The sequence below is a fragment of the Dasypus novemcinctus genome, chromosome 13 (assembly GCF_030445035.2).
Source record: "Dasypus novemcinctus isolate mDasNov1 chromosome 13, mDasNov1.1.hap2, whole genome shotgun sequence".
Classification (NCBI taxonomy): Eukaryota; Metazoa; Chordata; class Mammalia; order Cingulata; family Dasypodidae; genus Dasypus; species Dasypus novemcinctus.
This window is the reverse complement of record NC_080685.1, coordinates 67,445,647-67,462,894: the sequence shown is the minus strand read 5'-3', so window position 1 is coordinate 67,462,894 and position 17,248 is coordinate 67,445,647. Positions and strand designations below refer to the sequence as shown.

The window sequence follows — 17,248 nt, the reverse complement described above, 5'->3', positions numbered from 1 at the left end:
AAATAACTGGTTTGCTTTGTATCTTTTAGAGCAGTATTCCTAATTTTTGCTTATTGATAGCTTAAAGTAAATGATTTGTTTCATTAGATTTTGTTTCCCTTCTTGAGTACAGAACAGCCATTTAAAATTCAAAACCTTTGTGTCCAGATAAGTGTTCCTACATAGTTTTCTTACTAGAAGGAAAGTTAAATACATACTAAATGTGTGTGTGTATATATATGTGCACACATACATATTTACATGTAAAAGATATCTAATGTTCAATAGTCCTTTAAGTAGTTATGTCAATTTAGTAGAAATATTTGATGTTATTCTCTTTTAAGTATTCTTACCCTAATTGTGGTAGCAACAGATTTCAAATATTTGAATCTCTTTGTAGAAGTAATATAAATATACAATTAGTTTTTAGTTTGGTGTTCATGAATTTAACCATACTTTCTAGATGGTTGAGTACTTCTATATTTGGACCTTAATGTTGATTTACAAACTCTTTGATAACTGTGTCTGGTATCATTAAAAATGCTCATCTTAGTAGAGCTGTTGCATCTTTCAGGTCAGCCTAGTGACAGAGAAGATGTGGATGATCTTCTGAGTCAGCTAAGGCAGACTGAAGAGCAAGTGAATGACTTGAAGGAGAGACTTAAGACAAGTACCAGTAATGTGGAACAATATCGTGCAATGGTTACTAGTTTAGAAGAATCCCTCAACAAGGAAAAACAGGTATTACAATTCCGAATCCAATTTGGAGGCATGTGTTAACTTTTTAAAAAAATTAGAAGTCTGCTATGTGTAAGGCTCTGTGGGAAGAATGAATTGGACTGATATCATTGCTCATACCTACCTGTTATGTTCGAGTCTAAAATAACTAGAAAAAACAAAATGCACAAAGTTCATTAAGTAGGGCCAGGGTAAGGATGTAATTGCTGTAGACAGGTACAGATCAAATTTTGAGGCTATTGAGTGATAGTTAAGGTTATTTGTTCCCTGGGTATGGATGGCTTCACAAGAGAGATGGCCTTTGTGCAGACCCTTGAATGAAGGAATTATTTGAATAGCCATTAATAGTTAGAAAGGTATTCCATGTAGTAGGAATCCTCAGAGTGGGAAGGCTTTAGGTGATGGTAGTTTGACTAGTGTGTGGGATTTGTGAAATGAAATAGTCAGGAATACAGTTTAAAAAGTAGTTGATTTAATCCAAGGTGGGTGTTTTTGATTGTCCTGTTAAATAATATTCCTTAGGATTTTTAAGAGCCATTGGTATATTTAACATGTCATAACCAGAATTGAATTTATTTAGAAAGATTAATGTGTAGATTAGAGGATGTGAAGTTCATTTTGGAGAATCTAGCAATAGTCTGGGGTCACAAATTTAAAATATTCTTTTGCTGTTGCCATCGGTGAAAATCAAGAAGTGAGGAAAATAACTTTCGGTGGTAAAATAGATCTATTTGGCAAGTGAATGTGTGGACTAAGGGAAAATTGAAATGTTGGAAATTTAACTCCAAGAAAAAAAATGACCAGTGGGAGGCAAATATTTTTTGTAATTTTGAATGGTATCTTTGCTTTTCAAACCCACTGATCAACATTTGGTGGTTTTTTTGCTCTTTTGTTGTTAATATAAGGCAAATGTTAATTTTAGTATCACTTTTCTAGTTTAGATTTGGAAGAAGTAATTGTGTAATTTTAAATGTGTACAATTTTTGTATCCTGTTGTTCTGATGGTGAAGGTAACAGAAGAAGTACGTAAGAACATTGAAGTTCGTTTAAAAGAGTCAGCTGAGTTTCAGACACAGTTGGAAAAGAAGTTGATGGAAGTAGAGAAGGAAAAACAAGAACTTCAGGATGACAAGAGAAAAGCCATAGAGAGCATGGAACAACAGGTAAATTACATTACTAGCCATATTAGTCTTTTTCTCTCTGCAAGGATTTTACTTCTTTTAACTAACTTATTATTAGTTAATGTTAAGTTGATCTCAATAGATGTTCATTGAACACATGACCAGCAATTTTAGTTTTATGTTTTACTCTGTTCTGTATAGATTCCTTTTGAAATTTTTGACTACAGTAGTAGGGATCCAATGCATCTTTTTAGAAGCCTCTGTCTAAGATGTTTTTTTTTTGCAAATATTTCTAGGAATGGTTAAATGGTTATAAAGCTGTAAAATTTGTACAGGATTATGTCAGGTTATAACTATTTTAAATTTAGTTAACAGTCCTCTGAATTGGACTTTATCATCAATTTTTTAAAATTAAGATGACATTTAACTCTGGTTTTAATGTTCTTCCTTCTTAGTTATCTGAATTAAAGAAAACACTTTCCTGTGTTCAGAATGAAGTACAGGAAGCTCTTCAGAGAGCAAGCACAGCTTTGAGTAATGAACAGCAAGCCAGACGTGACTGTCAGGAACAAGTAAGTAATTGCTCTCAGAACCAATTATTACGAAATGAACTTTGAGCCTAAAGAATGATTCTTGGAGTACATTAATGCATTTTGGGGACTGGTGGACCTTGAGAAAATGTAAGATTGTTTCTACTTACTTGGATGAAACTTGTCCTAAAATATGTTAAAAGGAATTGGTAAAGGCAAGAAGTCAACAGTACAGTGTCCATTAATAAGGCAGTCTTGACAAATGGGAAGAAATATAAAAACGGGAGTAGGAAACTAAATGTGTACTTGCCCTCATTTGCGAAAACTCTTGAAGTTATTTTTAGCTTGTTCTGGTTGTTAAACTGTTATAGACAATGTAGTCAGGTTTTTTTTCCCTCAGCAAAACAAGTAACTCTTGTGAGGACATTGTTTTTAATGCACTGCTGGAGCTTACACAGATTTTCTAACCTCACTGTATCAAAAGCTAAAATTGTGGGATATTTTCACAGTGAAATGTTCTTAAAGAGGAAAGGAAATAGCTCTCCACAACACTCAATTTTATGTTTACTGACAGATTAAGGCCCAGAAAGGTGCTACACCGCATATTAAAAAGCTTCAAAAAAGCAAAACTTCATTGTAAGTACATATACAAACATGCACACATACATACGTACCCTTTTGTGATAAAAATTATTTTTTTGTGGGCAAGGAAACAGTGCGTTTCAGTAGAGTGATGGTTGTTGAAATGGTAGGATAGAAAAGGAACATGTGTAATTTTCAAGTTGTATTGTAGGTTAATGGCTACTCATTTAATTACTCTTCTTTATTGTTTACATGTATTTAACATGTATATAGTATTTTCAAAATAAAATTCAGGGAAAATGTTTCAAAACTAAGTTAGACAAAAATGAATTACCTTTAGCTTATTGCCAAACAACATAACAATGGAAATTGAGGTCAGTGAATACATCCATAATTCAATATCCAAATAAATGATTTTCATTTTCCTTTGTTCTCTTTAAGTTTTTGAGTGCGTATATGCATGTATTTTTCTTTGGCAATTGATTCTTTTATTTCACTGAATATTTGTATTTAACAAAGGAATTAATGTATTTTTTATATTACATACTTTTTTATTTTATTATTTATTCCCACACACCCCTCCATTGTCTGCTCTCTCTGTCCATTTGCTGTGTGTTCTTCTGTGTCTGCTTGTATTCTCATTAGGCAGCTCTGGGAACCGAGCCTGGGACCTTCTGGAATTGGAGAGGGATGATCATTCTTTTACACCATCTCAGCTCCCTGATCCGCTGTGTCTCTTATTATCTCTCCTCTTTGTCTCTTTTTGTTGTGTCATCTTGCTGCGCCAGCACTCCTGCTTGGTCCAGCACTCCACGTGGGCCAGCTCACCACAATGGCCAGCTTGCTTTCCACTAGGAGACCCTGAACATCAAACCCTGGACCTCCCATATGGTACACAGGAGCCCAATTGCCTGAGCCACATGTGCTTCCGTATACATTACATACTTTTGATGAAACTTTTCTATAATCTACAACTTCCCAAAAATAAAACATTATTGTTACCAAAAAAAAGTTTTTGTTAAGAACATGTATGAGTATGCGGGATCTTTCTTGAGTGATGACATTGTTTTTATTTTTATTAGAGTATTCATTACATGTGTGTATACTTTTGTCAACTCTCCAAATATTATAATGTTTAAAGTCTGCTTTCTTTCATTTTAGTGGGCTTTGGGACAGGGTAAAATTGGATACGTGTATTGAATCTACCATCTTTATCCGGAAGTTCCTACTATAGTATGAATTTTAGAATTGATTTGAAATTTCTCTAAAAAGATGCATTTGAGATCTTACTTAGAATTACATTAATGCTAGAGATTAATGTATTGAAAATTGCCATCATTATTATGTTGAAACGTCCCATTCCAGAGCATGTGATACCTATTCTCATCTTTCATGATTCTTTTTGAATTTCTGGTAATTATTCGTTGCAAATTGAACATTGCAGATAATAAGTGTACTGACTTTAGAATCTTCTGAAGATTGACTGTTTTATATAGCAGTGGATAGCTAGCTTTTTTGTACTTAGACACTTTCTCTGACTTAGTTTCTAGCAGATACTTTGTTTGATTAGTTCTTTCAGCTCCAGATGCATTTTAGTTTGTTTAAATGTTTTTTTAGTTTGGTGGGTTCATTTTCTCTGCTTGCATGTATTTTAACATAGCTGTTTTTGGGAGCAGAGGTTGGTCAAGAGGTTAGGCGTCTCCCTCCCACATGGGAGGCACCGGGTTTGGTTCCCAGTGCCTCCTAAAAAGAAGACAGCAAATGCAAACAATGAGGTAGGGAGAAATAAGTAAATAAAAATAATAATCTTTAAAAAAGATTTTAAAAGCATAGCTTTTTATTTCATAAAGTTTGTTGTTTCATATTGCTACATTGTCTTCATAAATTTTGTCTTGAACTGTTCTTTAACATTCCATTAAGTGGACTGGCACAACTTTTAATTATTCCCCTATTTTGGTACATTTAGATTGTCTCAAGTTTTTATTTATTTTAAGTACTGCAAAGTGTATCATTTATTCTTGAAAAGGATTGACTAGCTTTATAGACTTCTGATCTTTTGTGACTATGGGGGAATAATTTTTTGCAGGCCAAAATAGCTGTGGAAGCTCAGAATAAGTATGAAAGAGAATTGATGCTACATGCTGCTGATGTTGAAGCTCTACAGGCTTCCAAGGAACAGTTTTCAAAGATGGCATCAGTTCGTCAGCATTTGGAAGAAACAACCCAGAAAGCAGAATCACAGTTGTTGGAGTGTAAAGCATCTTGGGAAGAGAGAGAGAGAATGTTAAAGGTATTATTATAAATCATAATAGAATGTTCTGGTTAATTGAAAGGTTTGGTTTTTAAATGGACATTGGAAAATCTATTATGATCGATTCTTGGCTTACAGGATGAAGTTTCTAAGTGTGTGTCTCGCTGTGAAGATCTAGAGAAACAAAACAGATTACTTCATGATCAGATTGAAAAGTTAAGTGACAAGGTAGTTGCCTCAATGAAGGAAGGTGTACAAGGTCCATTGAATGTATCTCTAAATGAAGAAGGAAAATCTCAAGAACAAATTTTAGAAATTCTCAGGTAAATCAAATATATTCTTAATTCCTTATTTCTGTGAATGTTTACAGCTATGAAATGAAAGTACAAATGTGCAAAATAGAGAAGAGGGTATATACTATTTAGATATAAAACTCATTCTGTTTCTTATTGGTCAATAAACCTATTACCCAGTTTAGTAGTTTTAACATTTTCTACATGCCAGTTTAAACAAATGACTTGAAATTGAATCTTTATGTAAGAACTTGAGTGGGTGCCCTTTGACAACCCAAATGCTTTTCTGATCATTTTAAAGATATATTGTTTTAAGGGTATCATCTATAATAAAAAATAAAAATTTATCTCCAATTATTATTTATCGTTAGTAAATATTACATGTGAAAATAGTCATTAAAGCGGTTTTTTCCTATTAAAAATTTTCCAAGTTTTGAAATTTTACATTGTTGGCATTTTTTATTTAAAGAAAAGTTTATATATATATTCTTGTAGGTTTATACGACGAGAAAAAGAAATTGCTGAAACTAGGTTTGAAGTGGCTCAGGTTGAGAGTCTGCGTTATCGACAAAGGGTCGAACTTTTAGAAAGGGAGCTGCAAGAACTGCAGGATAGTCTAAATGCTGAAAGGGAAAAAGTCCAGGTATGCATGCTAAACTTTAAGAAAGTGTTTGCTAAATTGAAAGAGAAGATGTTTCAGTTTCTAATAAAATAATGTTTAATTTGAATTAAATTTTCTTCTTAAATTTATTTAACATTTTTAGAACAATGATTAAGACTGAAGGTTCTATGTCCAGAATGCTTGGTTTCAGATTCTAACTTTGCACCATTAACTGTGTGCCCTCCCCTTAGTTTGCTTATCTGTAATATTGGGAAAGTAATAGTAAGGATTAAGTTCATTACAGTATATGAAGTATTATAACCATGTTTGATGTGTAGTGAGTATTCAGTAAATTTCAGCTATCCATAATTTGTTACTATAGTTCTTCATACATATACATCTGGATAATCATTCCAGGATAAACTGGTAGATTGAAATTTTGCTATAGAATATTTCTTCCTCAGCAAAGGAGCCAAAAAGTAGTCAAAACTAACAAAGGAAAAATAGATGCTGTAGTGGAATGAATGGTCACAATACAAGCTCAACTCCTTAATCCACACTACCACCCAAAAGCTTATTGTTGAATGACCTATTTCTGAAGAAACACAGTAATATACCCCACATTTGAAGGGAAGGAAATTAATCATTTGAATAATTTATCTTTCTTTTTAACTGAGAGGTAATTTGAAATGACTAATAGAGACCATTGAAACACAGCAAAGTGAATAATTGGGTTTATGTTTTCTAACAGAAGTTGAAAATTCCCAGAATTACATCCTGTTGAGAAAACAATTCTTATTTAAATGTATCTCCCCATGGAAATAATAAGTAGGCTCTCCAATTTAGTGGAATTAACACTCGGGTGTGGGGGGAGGGGAGGAGACCAAATCAGGGTATCTAACAAAGACTGCATATTATCTCAGTCTCTTCAGTTTCCTTTACTGTTTCTTTAGTATATAGGAAGCAAATAATATGAGAAAATGCCTAGCTCTTAAACAAGTACAGAGGGAAAACCAGCTCTCCAGTGGGAAAAGAGTTGAGAAGTGACCTACATTATGTCAAAAAGGATAGAATGTTTTCCCAAGCATGAGCATAATAGCATGGCCACCATGAAATATAACAGATTTTAAAAAGGTGGGAGGGAAAAAAAACACGTGAACGATGGATGATAATACCCAGTGAGAACAGAAAAGAGTTGCTATTGAATTAATATTCAATAAAGTTATGCATACCAAAGTGATGAAACAACAGAATGAAATGAAAAAGGATTTTGGAACAGGGGGAAATGGAGAATAAAATGCAATCATTGCAGAACTGTTAATGAATTCAGTGTAGCAAAAGAATAGAGCAGATATATAAATAGAGGTCTGGAGTGATGTTTTTACCTAATATTAATACTGGTCATTTATTGTTAAGATTTGTAGTATCATTTCTGGCATTTCTTTAAGCACTTTGTTATTAGCATGTACCACAGAAAAGTCAGCATGTATACTTTCAGACATTTCAGATTTGAAACTTTAAATCCTTTTCTACCTTGTGGGATGGGTTAGAATGTCTTCTTAGTTGTATATGTGCTGATGGGAAAAGGTAACTTCATTTAAGTTTCCCATTGTTAAATGTTGATGTATAGATTTGAACTCTTTAGGTAACTGCAAAAACAATGGCCCAGCATGAAGAACTGATGAAGAAAACTGAAACAATGAACGTAGTTATGGAAACCAATAAGATGCTGAGAGAAGAAAAGGAGAGGTTAGAACAGGATCTACAGCAGATGCAAGCTAAGGTTTGTAACTTACTAATGAAGAATGGAGGCTTGTTATTTTTAATAATATCATAAATGTGTTTTTATGTTAGATGTTAAAATACTGGCACTGTTCTTCAGGTGAGGAAACTGGAGTTAGATATTTTACCATTACAAGAAGCAAATGCTGAACTGAGTGAGAAAAGTGGAATGTTGCAGGCAGAAAAGAAGTTATTAGAAGAGGATGTCAAACGTTGGAAAGCACGTAACCAGGTAAATGCAATTAAACCCATTCTAAAACATGAGAATATGTTGATTTTAAACAATAAGCTAAAATTTAGGGAATAAAGATATTTGAAAAAAACTAGTGAAAAATTTTGTGTTTGTCAGTGAAGGTCTAATGTTATATCTATGTATGCAACATATTAAGCTAAGTTTTAGTATTTCCCCAAAGGACATTAAAATTCTCAGTCACATGTATATATTCTAATTTTGTTTAGGCTTTCATTTTATCTCAAATGCTTTCATACATAAAAATAGATTCCTGTAGTTTATTGAAGAACTTTAAAAAGACTTGTTCACTGGAATTTTTTTTTTTTTTTTTTTTTTTTTTGGTGGGCTGGAGAACAGTTAGTGGTTAGAAACTGCAGGTCTGTATTTAAATAAATCTTAGTTTGAAATCTGCCTTGCCATGTACTTACGTGACTCTGAGAGAATTTCTTAATCTCTTCTGAGCCCCCGTTTTCCTCATTTCTAAAATGAGTACATAATTAACTCATAAATGAAAAGCAGTTCACCCAGCATCTGGAGCCTAGAAAATGCTCTAGAATGTTAGCCATTTGATTATAGCTCATTTGTTTCATAAAACTAGAAAACCATAATAGGCATTTTGTTATTCTAGCATCTAGTAAGTCAACAGAAAGATCCAGACACAGAAGAATATCGGAAGCTTCTTTCTGAAAAGGAAGTTCATACTAAGCGTATTCAGCAGTTAACTGAAGAAATTGGGAGACTTAAAGCTGAAATTGCAAGGTATGTTGAAGAATAAATTGTACATAATATATCATACACATTATATATGTAAGATCATATTTAATCTGAGATCTTGAAGTTTATTTCTACTCTATGATTCCCCAAGTGCTTTCTGATTTTAGGAAGAATGTACAAAAGCACCGAAGCCCAAATGTGACTTACATTTTATTTCTCTGTAGAGCCAAGCAAGCAGCATTTTAATATTATGCCTTTAAATATGAATTATTTTGCTGCATTTTATTATTTTTTTAAAAATAGCTCCACAGTTGGTGTTGATTTTAAAGCTAAATATATTCATTTTCTAAACAGCAGCCAAATAACTCTTGCAAGTACATTTTGCTTTTGTGTGTGTGTAAGTGGTTTATTTCATCAGTTTTAAAAGATTTCAGTAGGATAACTTTTTAAAATTAAGTTAACCGTTTTATAAAAATTAACTTACAGTGAATTTCAGAACTTAAGTGTTACCCTTTAAAGGTAAGAAATTAAATATTAAAATCAGTGTTTCTGGTTTACCATTATTAAACTTTCATGTCATGCAGAGCTCACTATAGACTTAGTAATTATTAAATCTGTATTCTTAATTCAGGTCATTTGATTTCAAGTTCTGTTTATAATGTAGGTGAGGGATTGGCAAACTGCAGTTCACAGGACACATCAGTCAACATGCCTTGTTTTTGTATGGCCTGGAAGCTAACAATGATTTTTATGTTTTTAAAGGGTTGTATTAAAAAAAAATAAGGAAAGATGTGATAATAGATGTGACAGTGATTGTATTTGGTTTGCAAAGCCTGGCGTATTTACTCTTTATGGGCCTTTACAGAAGAAGTTTGACAAACAATACAGTAGAAAGAGCAATTTTTCTACTGTATTATAGATTTTGCTGCCAAAGAGATCTAGAGCAAAAGCTGTGTACCACCACTTAATTACTTTGTAAAACTGTCTGTGTTTGGTCACTTGTAGGTCAGTTTATTTCTCACATATAAAATGGATATGCTTGTGTAATAAAGAAGGTCCTATTATGAATTCATAAATTATCTTTTGGAATATATTTTCTTTAAGATTTCTAAATAAGAGCGTTTTACAGGAACAATATAAATTTAAATTGAGGTATTTTAAAGCTTGAAAAAAATTTCATACATTGGGTTTGTTCTTTCCTCCATTTATTTTATATATTAGATCAAGTGCATCTTTGACTAACAACCAAAACTTAATCCAGAGTCTAAGGGATGATTTAAGTAAAGTAAAAACTGAAAAGGAAACCATACAGAAGGACTTAGATGCCAAAATAATTGATATCCAAGAAAAAGTCAAAACTATTACTCAAGTCAAGAAAATTGGACGTAGGTACAAGACTCAGTATGAAGAACTTAAAGCACAACAGGATAAGGTATTTCAAGGAGTATTTCCTTAAAAAAACTACTAAGGTGCATCTTAAAAATATCTTACTTGTTATTTTAATTGTTTTTAGGTCCTAAACTTAAGTGTAAGCATACATGTTAAATTTATTTGGTTTAAATTAGCTTTTTAATATGTCCTAAAAGGCACTGTACACTAGTAAAGAAATTTTGGTAAATGCTGAGTGTTTTAGTTCAGTTTTCAGATTTCAAATACTGTCTTTTTTTATAGCTCTTCACATAATTCATTGCTAATTAGAATTGTGTATGCTGATTGTTCTTTACAATTAATCATGTTTTGTTAGAGATTTAAATAAGTTACGTTAACCACTTATCAAAAAAATAACAAAGCCCTTGTTATATTTTGAATCAGGCTATTGTACTTAACTCCCAAAGGTAAAGAACCTAAAGATTAACTTAATTACATATTTATTATGTGTAGAATTAAAAATATAAATAAAACAAAAAGTCAAAAAAATCTTCTCAATATTAACCACTATTAGCACCTTAGTGTTTATTTTTTTACATGTGAATAATGTAAAATGAGAATATATAGTGAGATTATTTGTGTATATTCTTTTGTATCAAATCAACTTCAAGTGTCCATTTGCTTTTTCATTAGATTCATTGTTGTGAAAATATATTTGTGTCAAGCATTCACCTACAATACTTCATCATTTTGATTAGCTGGTTAATCCTGTTGTATGAAAAAAAAAGCATCATACCCTACATTTGGGCATTAAAGTTCTTTCGAAAAAAATCATTCATTAGTACCTTTAAAGATAAGGGGTTTTTTTGCATAGTTAAGATTATTTCTTTGGATAAACTTTCAGAAATTGAATTTTTGAATATATGTAAAGTATGCAGTTACATTATTACTACTTGTCATCTAGATCATGGAGACCTCAGCTCAGTCTTCTGGAGACCATCAGGAACAGCATGTCTCTGTCCAGGAAATACAGGAGCTCAAAGAGACCCTCAATCAGGCTGAAACAAAGTCAAAATCGCTGGAGAATCAAGTAGACAATCTTCAGAAGGTATGAGTGAGAACAGAGAAAGGTGTTATGTCCCTAATTCTCCACTTGGTTTATTCCTAAAGATCCTAAGTATTGAGCACCAATAACGTATGATCTCTCATGTCGCAATGTATATATTTTATCCTTTGCACTTTGAATGGCTCATGTTTGTAAACAGTAACAAAGTGTTCTATTCAAGTGTTCACTTACTTGGTTTTCCTATCATTTTTGTTTATATTTGTTTAATCTTAAAAAGACAATGTGTTACATTTTACATCTATAAAACATCATTTACAGTGATTAGATTGGCTTATCTGGTGAATACTTTGTTTTCCTTTGAAAGACGTTATCTGAAAAAGACACAGAAGCAAGAAATCTGCAGGAACAGACTGCACAGCTTCAGTCCGAACTCTCACGACTTCGCCAGGATCTTCAAGATAGAACTACACAGGAGGAGCAGCTCCGCCAGCAGATAACTGAAAAGGAAGAAAAAACAAGAAAGGCTATTGTAGCAGCAAAATCAAAAATTGCACACTTAGCTGGTAACTTTCTATATACTTGTAGGTTTGAAGTTGATAGTGAAAGTTGGTTATTTGATGCAGGTTTAAAATTAAACAGGAGAGAAACAAATTAATACTGTAAAGTCATGGTTTTGTGCCTTAAACTTAGAGGTTTATTTAATTGAGTACAAAGTAGAGCAATCTCAGTTTCAAGTGATGAGTGTTCTTGATTTCTTAATTGTTGGCTGGTAATAGGTAGTGCTACTCTTCTGCTTTTGTGAGTAATTATCACTACCTTTTCATGGAGATGCCTTGGGCCCAGGCTCTGCTATCCAAAGGCTTTTGTAAGCTCCCAGACAGCACTGGATCTTAGTAGCCCAGGGGTTTTTTCTGGTCGTACTTAACTGAGGGGTCCTTTGGCCTTTCAGAGAGAGTACTGTATCTCATTTGTGAGGAGCCCAGTGCTATAAGGCTTATTAGGGCCTTACTGAACCTTGCCTGCCACTCTTGTAGGTAAATAAAATGCCAGATCATTTGGATTTTATTTTGAGCATTGTTTTAATGATCCCTTAGATCATGTCTCAGCAATTCATTTCATTTAAAATTAATTTTTTTTTAATCTATGGCATAGTTTATATGAAATGAAAATATTGCAATTAATAACCCTATGTTTAATATGTTTAAATATTAAAGGCCATATGAAAAGGTTTCTATTGACTATAGTTTATGATAGGTTTTTTAACTTCTTAACAACTTTATACATGTTACGTATTTTTATAGTGAGATAGTGTATTTATTTTGGAGTAGGAAAGTAAACATGCATAACTTAGAACTTTGCTCATTGAGATGTATGCTTATTGAGATGTGTAGTGTATCAGAATTACTGTAAATTTTACATACTTATGCATCTAATAAATCCATGAATATTTATTTCCGGTGTTTGGTTATTTTAATGAAAGAATTATACGGTTATCTCTTCAGGTGTAAAAGATCAGCTAACTAAAGAAAATGAGGAGCTTAAACAAAGGAATGGAGCCTTAGATCAGCAGAAGGATGAATTGGATGTACGTATGACTGCTCTTAAATCCCAGTATGAAGGTAGAATTAGTCGCTTGGAAAGAGAACTCAGGGAGCAGCAAGAGAGACATCTTGAACAAAGAGATGAGCCTCAAGAACCTACTAATAAGGTGATTACCTAAATCTGTTCAATTGACAAATTATTTTTTCTTGGTATATTTGGTTTAAAAGTACCTGGTGTTTTAGGAGCCATTGTCAAAGTGAATTTTGCTAAAATCCAAAGTACACAGAAAAATTTAACAAGTATAATATTTTGGTGGTATTTTTCAGTAGAATCTTGTAAGGTTGCTACATTAACTGGTAATTTTCTTTTAATAGGTCCCAGAACAACAAAGGCAGATAACATTGAAAACAACTCCAGCATCTGGTGAAAGAGGAATGTGAGTGTTACTTCTTTCACAGTCTATCTACTATTTATTTTTCCTTTAAAGTTCCAGGGAAGAATGTATGGTCTTTGGTAAAAAAAAAACAGAAATCTATATTATACAATAAAAATATATACTAAAAGGACTTTTTTGTCCCTGCAAAACTGCATTATGTGCAATGGCAACCCATCCCCTGCTTACTTCCATCATACTTACGGTCCATACATTGTTGGCAGAGCTTCATGACAGAAACATCTCTTGTCTTTTAGTTTCTGATTGGCTAACATTAAAATAGGCTGTTTTCCCTGTGATGTCACAGTAACAAATACAAGAGACTGAGATGAGACTTAGGTTGGGTTAATTTATTCAGTAGGTGAGAGCATTCTGCATTGTTTAATGTATTGCAGTTGTTAAAAATCCTAAATGCACTCCACTGGAACATTTCCTGCATAGTTTTTAATGCTTGAATTAAAACTTACTATTGAAGTTTTGAAATATTTAGTGAATTAAAAATACAAAACTTAACTATATCCTTTTTTTTACAATTTTAATTTTTTTTAAAAAAAGATACATAAATATTATATAAAAAATATAGGGGGTTCCCATATGCCCTGCTGCCCACACTGCCCACATTTACAGCATCCTTCATTGGTGTGGTACATTCATTGTATTGATGAACACATTTTGGAACATTGCCACTAAGCATGGATTGTAGTTTACTCTCTCTCCCACACAATTCTGTAGGTTATGACAAAATAAAAGTGGCCTATATCTGTCATCACAGTGTCATTCCAAACAATTCTCAAATCCTGAAAATGCCCCCATATTACACCTGTTTTCCTTCTCCATGACCTCAGAAACTCCAGTGGCTACTGCCTCCACATCATTAATAAGCTCTTCCATTACTGGAATCACATGAAGTCTATAGTAGAATACCAGTAATTCCACTCTAGTGCATAGTTCATTCCCTAATCCTGAGAATTCTGGAATGGTGATGCCCATTCCACCTCCAATTGAGAGGGGGCTTCAGTGCCATATGGCCGATGGATGGGACTCTCTCTCTTGGAGGTATAGACTTTCTCAGTTCCTTGGTATGATGCTTGACCATCCTCACCTCCTTGTTAGTTGTACTGGTTGAATCCATTGAACTGGAGAGTAGGTGTTGCAACTCTGCTGAGGCTCAGGGCCCAGTTGGCATATGGACAGCCCAAAGATTCAAGCTTCTATATAGGTTTAAATAGAAGGGACTGAAGAGCAATGTGTAGGGAAACCACAACTGAGTCCAGTTCGGTCACTTTGGGGAGCACAAACCCCAAAGTAGGGCATGCTGGCACAGCACCAAACTCATGAGTTATCTGCCCTGTCCATAAGTGCCTGGTTGTCTACAGAGCCCTCAGGAGCTCCACTATTTGGGATAGTGTCTAATTTGGCAGTCAATGAGATCCTGCTGAGATGTGCGTAAGTGTTACCTCTGGAATAACAACCTGACTCACTTTGAAGTTTCTTATCTATATAAACTCATTTGTCTTTACTTTTTCCTCCTTTTGGTCAAGGTCTTTTTCCAGTTGCATTGCTAGTTTGTACTTGATAGTAATACCTCAGTGCCAGGGAGGCCCATTCATGGGAGTCATGTCCCATGCTGGGGGAAAGTTATTGCATTTATATGCTGAATGTGGCTTAGAGAGAGAGGCCACATTTGGGCAACAGGGAGGCTTTCAGGAAGCACTCGTAGGCACCTATAATACTTCACTAAGTTTTAATTTCAAGAGTAAAGGTTCATAAGCACAGTCATCCAGAAGGGGCCTGTCGGTGGACCATCCTCTTTCACTATCCATTGCTTCTGTACTTGGGGGTTCTTGCTGTTCCATTAGGGAATGTGGCAGAGCTCCCTAGGATGGGAATTCAATATTCTTTTGGTTATTGTGTGAATCTTCACCCACCGTGACAATGCCCCATAAACATTTGAACACACATACCCAGGTGAACCTCCTCCCATGTATCCCGCATCCCTGACACCCCACATCATTGATCCTCTCCTGCTGCCGTTGTAATCCTTCTGTAATCCAAAACTTCTTCAAAAATGAAGCCAGTGTAATAGCCAAATAGAATTAATAAGGAAGTGAAATATTGATAGTTTTAAAAGTAAGAAATACCAAAAAAATTTTAAATTAAAAAATAGGGCATAATAAAAATAATATAAAAATTTTTTTACATTTTGCCTTTCATCACTGTAAGGTCTATTTGTATGGTGACATTTTCTTCCATTTATTCCCCCAGTATTTTTTTTCATTTTGTCTTCAAAGAAGTTTTCAGTCACAGCAGTCATATACAGAATATAGGGGACTCCCATATATCCAACAGCCTCCCCCCTTTTCCCCCTTCCCTTATTAATAACATTTCATATGTGGGTGGTACATTTGTTATAACTGATGTACAAATATTGAAACATAGCTACCAATGGTGGACAGTGGTTTGCATTATGGTTTACATTTTGGACCATACACTTTTATAAATTTTTATGAAACTTAACATGGCCTGTATCCTTCATTGCAAGATCACGTAGAACACTTCGATTGCCCTCAAAATGCCACCTGTTCCATCTTTTCTATTCCTCCCATCCCTTCTTCTCAGGACTCAAGGCAACCACTAGGCTCCACTCTTTGCAAGAACAGATTCATAGTTAACTTGCAACAACACTGAGGGCTAGACACACTGATCTGTCTTCTCCTGTTGGGCACTGCTTACGTTCTCGAGACTCCCACCCCTCTATTTGAGAACATAGCAGGCTTCATTGTCTTCTTTTAAAATATTTTTTAAAATCTGCTGAATTATACCCAAACCAGTGTTAGGAAAAATGAAATCAATAAGGTCTGAACCCATATTAAATATTGAACACCCACTTAGAGAAACAGAGTTTTTGTAGTAAGTGAATCACTGTTCTTACATTTTCCCTTTCTCTAAGTGCCAGCACATCTGACCCACCAACAGCCAATATCAAGCCAACCCCAGTTGTGTCTATAGAAGTGTTTCGCAAGAGTACGCAAGGATGGATATAAGACATGTAAAATTACACCAAAAATATATAGGGGCTGATAGGCTAAAATGTAAATCATAATGTAAAATGTAAGATACCTAAAAATTTAGAAAATTGTATAGCCTAAAATATAAACCACAATGTAAACACAAATGTTATACCTTGTTTGAAAGCTTTTGTCTCAATATCTGTACATCAGTTTCAGTAAATATAGTATGAATATGTAAAAAGATTATTGCTGTGTAAGGGAAAAGGTTTTATGTTGGATATGTGGGGGTACTGTATATTGTATATATGAAGTACTGTGATCTAAAACTCTTATGAAGATAAGCTTAATAGTTAGAAAAAAAAAAGAAACAGATAAGATGTAGAATTTTTCCAAATTAATGTGTATTCTATATCTAACCTTTAAACTCATCACTATATTCCATTTTACTATTAAGGGAGCCTGGCAATATATTGGGCTTCACTTTTCAGGAAGGTTTGGATCACAGAGAGGTTCAACAGTGGCCGTGGAGGAATACTGGTGTGGGATGTTATTGACAGGGGACACATGGTTGGCAGGGAGTTCTACAGGGCATATATCCAGGGTACATAAAGATGTTTGGATATTTGCATAGTGGAAACAATTAAAAACAGCAACTGAGGGAGTGCTGAGTTCCTAGCCAGGGGAGCTCTATCACAGTCCCTAAAGGAACAGCAACAATCCCCCAAGTGCAATGGCAAAGACCAAAAAAGAATAAAGGTCCAGCAATGAACCCTTGATACTAATGACTATGCTTGTGAGCCTGTGCACCTGAAATAAGAACAAGACCTAGAGCTGCAGCGTGCCTAAGAGTTACCTCCTGAGAGCCTCTGTGTTACTCAAATGTGGCCAGTCTCAAAGCCAAACGCAGCATGTAAATGCGTTGCCTTCCCCCCAGCGTGGGACATTACTCCTGGGCATGAGCCTCCCTGGCACCGAGGGATTACTACCAAGTACCAGCTGATGATG

The 17,248-nt window shown here is 34.1% G+C and overlaps 1 protein-coding gene across 3 annotated transcripts in view; it reads left to right on the top strand.

The window, feature by feature from the left end:
• Positions 1-17,248, top strand: part of TPR (translocated promoter region, nuclear basket protein) — a 72,205-nt gene that overhangs the window by 24,286 nt on the left and 30,671 nt on the right. For all 3 annotated transcript variants that reach the window (XM_058274878.1, XM_004468436.4, XM_058274879.2), the window contains exons 23-36: positions 554-720; positions 1,728-1,880; positions 2,294-2,410; positions 5,037-5,240; positions 5,340-5,524; positions 5,990-6,137; positions 7,741-7,878; positions 7,978-8,109; positions 8,738-8,868; positions 10,045-10,255; positions 11,156-11,299; positions 11,622-11,820; positions 12,760-12,965; positions 13,174-13,235. In XM_058274878.1, the coding sequence (XP_058130861.1) occupies positions 554-720; positions 1,728-1,880; positions 2,294-2,410; positions 5,037-5,240; positions 5,340-5,524; positions 5,990-6,137; positions 7,741-7,878; positions 7,978-8,109; positions 8,738-8,868; positions 10,045-10,255; positions 11,156-11,299; positions 11,622-11,820; positions 12,760-12,965; positions 13,174-13,235 (2,197 nt within the window). The remainder of the gene's footprint in view (positions 1-553; positions 721-1,727; positions 1,881-2,293; positions 2,411-5,036; positions 5,241-5,339; positions 5,525-5,989; positions 6,138-7,740; positions 7,879-7,977; positions 8,110-8,737; positions 8,869-10,044; positions 10,256-11,155; positions 11,300-11,621; positions 11,821-12,759; positions 12,966-13,173; positions 13,236-17,248) is intronic.